This window comes from Fundulus heteroclitus, chromosome 5 (genome assembly GCF_011125445.2).
Source record: "Fundulus heteroclitus isolate FHET01 chromosome 5, MU-UCD_Fhet_4.1, whole genome shotgun sequence".
Classification (NCBI taxonomy): Eukaryota; Metazoa; Chordata; class Actinopteri; order Cyprinodontiformes; family Fundulidae; genus Fundulus; species Fundulus heteroclitus.
Window position 1 is genome coordinate 30604893 of NC_046365.1, and position 8444 is coordinate 30613336.

Here is an 8444-nt window from a genome sequence, read left to right on the forward strand (position 1 = left end):
AATAAATAACTTTTTTTTTTCAATTATATTTTGATTTATGCACCTGTAGTATAGGCTAAGTATAGAAGAAAATTGTGTTTTCTCATTTTAACAAATGCAAGTTTTATTCCGTGGAATTTTAATGGAATTGGCTTTTCAGTCACTTGGATATTTTTGCGGGCGCCAGATTAGCCACGTCCTCGTTGTTTTGACAGGTCTGAATTAAAGCACCGCGCCAGGTAATTAGCGATTGATCCAGAAAAGTAAGAAAGGAGGAAAAAAACTCCCTCCTCCGCCCCTCTCTCGCTCACTCTCACTCTCGCTTTTTCCCCTTCCGTCACTCCATTAACCGCGTCTCTGACGTCACGGGACGATTAACGCTTCTTATTGGTCCCGGGAGCAGATGGAGGAGTCCTAATGAGCTGGCTCTCGCACAGAAAGAGCAGGGTTACCGTCTGGGCTGGACCGTCAAAGATACAGCCTCCTCAGCAACATTGCGCACCGCTCGGGGGCCGGGGCTCCGCGTGTCTGGCTCCGCTCCCTCGCCTCCTTCTCCTTCTTCTTCTCCTTCTTCATCCTCTGCCTCCTCCTGACTTGGTTTTTTCCCCCCATTTATTCTGACTGCATGTTCAGCCACACCGCCTCCCTCTGCAAATTCACTTCGGCTCCGCCGCAGCTCCGCCGAGCATGGACAGCCGGGTTCTCGAGCATCCTCACGCCCAGTTCGGCGGCTCCCTGGGCGGGCTGGTGGGCTTCCCCTACCCGCTCGGTTCCCACCACCACCACAGCCACCACCACCACCAGCACGTCTACGAGCTGGCGAGCGGACACCAGCTGCAGTCCGCGGCCGCCGTGCCCTTCTCTATAGACGGATTATTAAACGGCTCCTGCTCGGCCTCCGTGGTCACCTCCAGCCCTTTGCTTTCCTCTGACAGCCAGCAGTTCAAACTATCAGGTCGGTCTCCCCGTTTTCTGTCTTCAGAGTTTTGACTTTAAAGTTTGTCAGGCGCCAAGTCGTTGGCAGGCTGCAGAGGCGCATCTTGTAGCTGATGAATAAAACTCAAGCTCTGGGTTAATAAAGGAGCCAGAAGTTAGAAAACACGGGTTTTGAAAAAAATTCGGAATATATATTTAAAAACAAACTGTGACGAGAAAGTTATTAAGCAATCAGTTTGGATAATTTTGATGGACATCTGCAGCTTTTGAACTGGAAAATAAAAAAACTTGGCATTACCCGTGAGGTCCCTATCAGTGTGGGGCCCTTCGTCTATGTTCATGTATCTATGTCATATTTGATTTATTTATTTGTTTATTTTTATCATTGCAATTAACTAAACAGACGTTTTATGCCATTAGCGCACCATTGTTATTATTTGCAGTTGAATAGAAAATGTTACATTTATTTCTCTAACAAATTGGTTAGAACAAAATATCCAGTCAAACAACAAACTGAAGCTGGTAATTTTACACTAAACTGCTTTTTTATTCACCTTTCGACTCGATTTTTTTGTAGCATCCGCATCTCTCAATCTCTCTCTCTCTCTCTCTCCCCCCTCTCCCTCTTTATGCTGTGCACGCATGTTTGCATGTGCGCACGCACGCACGCCTGCAGATTCTGGAGACCCGGATAAGGACAGTCCAGGTTGCAAAAGAAGGAGAACCAGGACGAATTTCACCGGCTGGCAGCTGGAGGAGCTGGAGAAGGCTTTCAACGAGAGTCACTATCCGGACGTGTTCATGCGGGAGGCGCTGGCGCTCAGGCTTGACCTCGTCGAGTCCAGGGTTCAGGTGAGCTGAAGAAAATCGATCTGATCTCTTTTTTTTTATTTTATTTTTATTTGGGGAAATATATTTTTCTTCAAATTTGGATCATGCCCTTCCAGATTACCCCAGTTATTACTAAATACAAGAGAAAAAAAAGAAACCGTCCAGCGTGAACACATCTGGAGATAATTGGTGTGTTATGGCCCATAAAACCTGCTCCATCCTGATGAATCTGCTCGTCAATAATGAAAGCACCAGAAAAGAGTCTCATTTGAATTTTGCATGTGGGCAGCCTATTGATTTATGGACTAATTAAAACAAGGCTATTTACAAAGCCAATCAATAGGTGAAAGGATACAGTACACTTCATTTATTTTGTTTAATATTTTTACTTTATTAATATTTTTTTTTACGAATAGGTTTCTTATTTCATGTGCTCATATTGTGTGATTGAGTTGCAGCCCTCAGATATTTACTAACACTATTTTACATGTTAATTTATAAAGAAAATAATAATAATATAATAATAATAATTATTATTATTATTATTATTATTATTGTTGTTGTTATTATATTTTTAACAATAGCCTAACGCGATTTCAGAAGCTTTCTATTAGAAAATAATTCACATTTCTTTTTGTGATTTTCATTTTTAAGCTCTGTGTATTTTTTTTTTATACTTATCCATCAGTTTAAAGCCACAAATATAACCTAAAGTGCTTATCACAGCTTACCACGGAGTAAAACAAATTGCAAACATAGATAACGAAAAAATAATAATACCTTTAAAAATATAAAAAACTGACGAGACTAAAAATATATTGCTAAAAAGAAAAACATTTTTTTTTGCCTATGACAGTAGCCTGACCCCTACATACACTGCAACACAAAATTGTTTTGTTTAATTACTATTATTATTAGCATTTATAGTTATGCTATTATTAGTTTAAGGAGCGGTGTCTGTTCTGTGGATATTGCAATTGGAGACATGCTTTAGGCTTTTAAGCGCGCCACATCCAGTCCACATGCTGTTTGGAGCAGAAGCGGGCCACTAGCAGGGCTCGCCGTTATCGTATGTTGTTTGGGGATTTCGCTTACTAAACCTCAGATTATTGTTCCATCAAGCTGCTCCTTTATCGTCCCGTTTTTTTTTTTTTTTTTTTTTTTTTTTGCCGGGGGAAGATAGAACCGACATTAACAATTCATAAGAAGCGCCATTGTCGCGCACGATGTTGGTGCTCTGCTCTTATTATGCAATGTTTGCGGATCCTACTTGTGCATGCTAAACTCCTGGTGTTATCAGCGCCGAACATGCGGCTGTCAGCGCGCCTAGAGGCCGAGCGGTGGGAGCTCGAAGGCGGGGGAGGCTCCCTGCCTCGGCTCGGTGAAGGAGGTGGTGGCGGTGGGGGAGGAGGAGGAGGGGGGGGGGGTTGCTTTGAGGGAGCAGACGGCTGGGTGTGTGGATGCACAGACGGGATATGGCTGATTTAGCCATAGAACAGTTAAATTTAATTGCCGGATGTGCCTATTACAGCAGCTCATTGGTAATTAACACTGGCACAACTGTGCACCTGCTGGTCTAAGGCTGTGACCTATTAACCTATGAAGTCTTAAGGTGTTGGAGGCAGCATTGCACAAAGATCCAAGGAGATAAACAGTGTGGTTGTCTCAGGATGTTCTGCAAATTGTATGGATTTGTAGTAAATCTGCTTTTTTTTCTCCATTGTCTACACGTTTCTCTTGCAGCTGCATGTGAAATCTGTCGATTCTGATGTTGATAGATTCATTGTGTTTGATAGCTGTTTTATGTGGAGCCTATAAGTATTCACTTCCTTCGCTGGGACTGGATATTGTCTCTCAAATATGTGTAAAGAGCTACACAGAAACAAATCCAATTCTATCTGGCACACTGCTGGAGATAGGAATGTGTCCTACAAAATGTAAGGAAAGGCAAGTTTATTTAAGTAGCCCTACGCATGCATAAGGTAAGTTATAGGGCTTTACAGGGAAAATTGTTTTTTAAAAATGATCACACTGAAAGAAAACAAATACATAAGTAGCTAGAGCATGATTAAGATAAACTGCTAAAATAACATTAACTTTTTGGTAAGCATCTCCACTCATTTTAATAAAACTTTCTTTTAATGCTTAATATGGTGTATTAATTCAGTGTATATGGTTAATTAATTATGGTTAATTCATTTGATGTATAATGGAACAACAACAGATTACGTCTAAAGGCTCTTTATAAAACAAACAGGGGCCAATTCATATGCAGTTATGTGTCTACTTTGATCCAAGCTCAGTTTAGATCTTCATAACAATTCAATCCAGTCATATACAATGCAATGCAGTTTCAACGAAAGACAGTCAGAGTTAAATAATCATATCAAAACTAATTATGTTGTCATACAATTTCACACTCGTTCTTTTTGGTCAAAAGAGTAAAAACCCATGCAGCTTAATTAGTAAAATGAAATATTGGACACTTAAAATAACTTTTGACATCCAGTGGAATCCAATGAGCTCTAAATAATAGTTGTGGAAAGAGTTGGAAACTTAGCCAGTAAGGCTTAATGTTATTAAGAAGGAAGTGAATTATAGAAGGAGAGATTCTCCTCATTCACTGCAGCTAAACGCTGTTGGACCAACGTAACAAAAGTCCAAAGTCATGGCGCTAATAATGCATTCCTTCATGACTTCCCATTTTAAGTCAAATAAAACTAAAATGACTACATATGTCTAAAATGTGAGTCAAAATTACAACTAGGACTCAAATTAAATTAAATTAAATATCAGAACTACCACAGGATCATGCAATAGCGATTAGTCAGCTGACTGCATCAAGTGATTGGCTTTGCTGCAATCCCTCCTCCTTGTGCCCGGTCAGGTTCCAGTGCTGCGCTGTTAGTTTTAATCTGTTGATCCACTAACTTAAATCTTTACTTTCTAAAGCTTATGCTTCAAAAACCGTCCTTCGTGGATCTCCGAATCTCACTTTTCTTTCACTAACAAATATAAACGAACAATGAAAATTAACAATTAAGTAAACATTTCAACTACATCATTATACAAGTTACAAAGATTGCTAAAAAGCTAAGTTTTTTTTTTCCGTGTTTGTGTGTCCTTCAGTTGACATACATAAAAGGACGGCAAGGGACCTGATCAACTGGTGTCAGGAAACAGCAAAAAGCCAGTAAAGGACACAATTGAACACTTTAGAGGAAGATTTAAGATTAAAAATGAGAAAATAAGGGGAATGAGAAAAATACAATTGTATCTAAACAGCCTTCTTCAGCCTTATCTGATGTCAGCAGTCAGACATATGAGTCTGCAAGTTTGTTTTGAGGGTAGATTTTATCCAGATAACACAACGTTTTACAACCAAAAGTGTGAAACAAAACAGAAAAACTGACCCTAGCCTGTTGGTTTCTAGGTGAAAAGCTGTTGTAAAGTGAGTTTAATCGATTTTCCTGAAAAGCCTGACATGTAGGTTTGGTGCACCCGAAATGTTCGATCTGTTTTAAAAAAACTTCCAGATCATCACCTAAGTGATGGCCGTAATAACCTCAGCAACATTGACTTTTCAACTTGACTTAATTCGATTTATTTACATAGTTTCAGCTCCCTAACAAATGTCATCTCAAGGCACTTTACAAAACAAACTTCTCCAATTCATCTTTAACATATATTATCCACCCAATTATCCCGAAAGATTTGAACTCCATTGCATAAATTCAAGTTTGATCCATGTTACAACGCAAAGTAGGCAAATTCAGTTTAAAATGCACATTGGTTAGAAGTTTTCTATGTCTTGAAACAAAATGAACCCCATGTGCCCAGCGGTGTGTGTAAATATTCACATGTGCTGTCTTTGTGTGTGTGTGTGTATAGGTGTGGTTTCAAAACAGACGAGCTAAATGGAGGAAAAAGGAGAACACAAAGAAGGGCCCCGGGCGGCCCGCTCACAACTCCCACCCGACCACCTGCAGCGGCGAGCCCATGGACCCCGAGGAGATCGCGCGGAGGGAGCGCGAGCGGGCCGAGAAGAAGAAACGGAAACAGGAGAGGAAGCTGCTGAAGTCGCAGAACAAGCTCCTGACAGGCGAGAGCTTCCACACGCCCGGGGGCTCCGAGAGCGACAGCGGCGTGTCGCAGTTCACCGACAGCGAGCAGCAGCCGCCCTCGAACCTCAGCGGGAGCGTGAGCGTGGAGCTACCGGCGTCGAGGGGCCACCAAACCGAATCCAGCTGCGACCAAACGCGACACGACTTCGGCCCGCTGCAAAACCAGCCAAACCAAAGAAGCGCCGGGGAGCCGGAACAGGTTTCCCCGGGCAGCACGCGCAGCTCCAGCCCTGGAGGCCCGAGGTCGTCCGCCGTGCAGAAACGAAACCCTTTCAGCGTGGAGAGCCTCCTTTCTGACACCATGCCACGGCGGAAATCCCAACTGGACTATCCCTCTCTGCCCAACCAGAGGACACTGGTGGGTAAGGGCCACTTCCTGCTTTACCCCATCACCCATCAGCCTTTGGGCTTTTTAGTGCCCCAAACCGCCCTTAAGGCCGCTCCGTGTCAGGAGAACTCTGACAGAATCACCCTGGGACAAAGGTGCACGCCAAGCGAAGGGAGCCCGGCTCCCTCTGACCTCTCCGCCTTTGGCAGCGCCGGCCCCCATTTGAACTCGGACCATACGGAGCATACGCACCACAATCACATTAGCAGCAGAGCGGAGGCGGGTGATACGAGGGACTGTGTCGGCGACTGCAAAAAGGCAGCCTTCCCGGGTTCTCCCGCGTCCGACAGCGCGGATCGGACGGTTCTGGTCAGCGAGGACGGGGGGGCTAAAGCCCAAACAGAGGCCGAGGCCGCCCAGCACTGTTCAAAAGAAAGGGGGGCAAGAGAGGAGCGAGGGTCTCCAGACCTCTCCGAGGCAAACACAGACTGTGGAGAAACACCAGGAGCAGATGGAGAGGATGTCGATATGGACTAACACTTTCAAGGAGCAAATACAAACAAAGGACCACGGACAGCGCTCCGACTAGTTCAAACATTCCCAAAGCTCTGCCGAGACACTCTGAAACATATCAGGAATCAGGAGACTTGATCTTGTCTATTTTTTAATCAGAAGGTGTGATGAGCCCAGCCTTCGAGCCCCCGTTTTAGAAGCAGGTTTTTTTTTTTTTCGCTCTTCTTTTTTTTCCATCTTCCCTTTTTGTTTTTGTTTTTTGTTCACAGCTTGTACGAAAAAACTAGGCTTCAATAAAACATACACAACAAAAATCCTCAGATATTGTAAAAAGACGAGAAAATGATATTTATATGTAAACATTTTGATAAATAAAAGTTATCGTTTTAATTGAATTCAGTTGTCTTGAGGTGGGGAAACGGAACAGGAAGAAAAAAAAAAACGAGAACGGGAAAACGATGGTTGACAGAAGCTTTTGGATCCTGGCAGCTGGAGTTTTGTCATGTTACAGCAGACAAATCCCCCCCCCCCTCTCTTTTTGTCTCCCCCCACCTCTCTCCCCCTCTGTGTCGTGAGCCATGCAAGAGCTGGAGCTCAAGTCCGTCTGGCTGTTTGTATTTATTGCTTTAACAAATTTATTCATTTGAAAGGCCGAGCTGGAATGAGGTTAGTGGCCGCGGGCTATAGGACCCTGCGCCTCCTGCTGAGTTTTGATATGAAAGTAATTATTTTCCCACTGGCTGCCGCAGGTCTCCAGGCAGTTTCACCCCCCCCCCCCCCCCCCTTTCTCCCCCCCCCCCCTCCTTTCGTTTCAGCCCAAAGGGTTATTAGACATTACCGATTTCCAGTGATATGGAATCACATAAACTTCCTACAATAATAGAATTAGCATGAAAGGCAGGGGTGTCAAATTGAAATGGGAAAATAATAGCCGCGCCAGCTGCATTGCCAGTGTGTGTGTGTGTGTGTTTGCGCGCGGCTGGTGTGCGTGAGCGTGCATAGTCTATGGAGGAAGAAGAGGAGGAGGAGGAGGAGGAGATGGAGATTGTGGGAGATTCGTGGGGCGGAATTTTCATGAGCTGCCGCGGCTGTCAGACGGCCCTTGTAGTCGGCTATATTAAGATAGATGTTCGATGATATCCCTCATTGTTCTGTCGCTTATATTGATGTTGCTGTGTTATCGCCCTATTGATCATGTGTCGCACATAATAGGACAGGCGCGCGCCCGCCTGTCTGCGCCCTTCTTTTTCTTCTTCTTCTTTTTTTTTTTGCAAAAGCGCCTGGGCCCCTCCTCATTTGTTCTAATAGGACTGTGATTCCCTCCGGGCCAAGACAGATAAAGATATAGGAGGGGACACAGAAGAAATGAAGCCCGGTGATGTGCATTAATATTCTTTCTTTTTTTTTTTTTCACCCCACTAATTGTTGTTGGAACTTCTAAAACTACACTATAAAAAGTCATTTTGGACAGTATTAGGTTTTAGTCATTAAAAGTAATTTCTAAAATTGGCAGATGTTTCAATTGATTGGAATCAAACTAAAGATGTTTTACGCAACTATTTATCTCAATTGTAATTCCAGCCTACGTATAAAACAAACTATTAGACTTTAGTCATTGAATTTACATTTGAACTTTTGTTGATTACAAACTAAGTCACAATTTATTTACAAAACTAGATTAGTTCATTTCTAACTAATTGTTGCGTTAATCTTTCTTAACTCAATTAAACAAT

General features: G+C 43.1%; 1 protein-coding gene across 1 annotated transcript; it reads left to right on the plus strand.

Annotated features, from left to right (window-relative positions):
* The first annotated feature begins 409 nt into the window (after nucleotides 1–409).
* Nucleotides 410–7106, plus strand: LOC105939442 (homeobox protein unc-4 homolog). Its single transcript, XM_012881601.3, has 3 exons — nucleotides 410–934; nucleotides 1592–1767; nucleotides 5638–7106. The coding sequence occupies exons 1-3, from the start codon at nucleotides 667–669 to the stop codon at nucleotides 6733–6735; spliced, it is 1542 nt and encodes a 513-aa protein (XP_012737055.2). The 5' UTR covers nucleotides 410–666; the 3' UTR covers nucleotides 6736–7106.
* Nucleotides 7107–8444: the final 1338 nt, after the last annotated feature.

Bases quoted from the DNA above. Each gene is read 5' to 3' on its own strand.
- LOC105939442 (XM_012881601.3), top strand. From the start codon at position 667: ATGGACAGCCGGGTTCTCGAGCATCCTCACGCCCAGTTCGGCGGCTCC. The intron at 935-1,591 runs GTCGGTCTCCCC...GCACGCCTGCAG, and splicing joins CCAGCAGTTCAAACTATCAG to ATTCTGGAGACCCGGATAAG. The intron at 1,768-5,637 runs GTGAGCTGAAGA...GTGTGTGTATAG, and splicing joins TCGTCGAGTCCAGGGTTCAG to GTGTGGTTTCAAAACAGACG.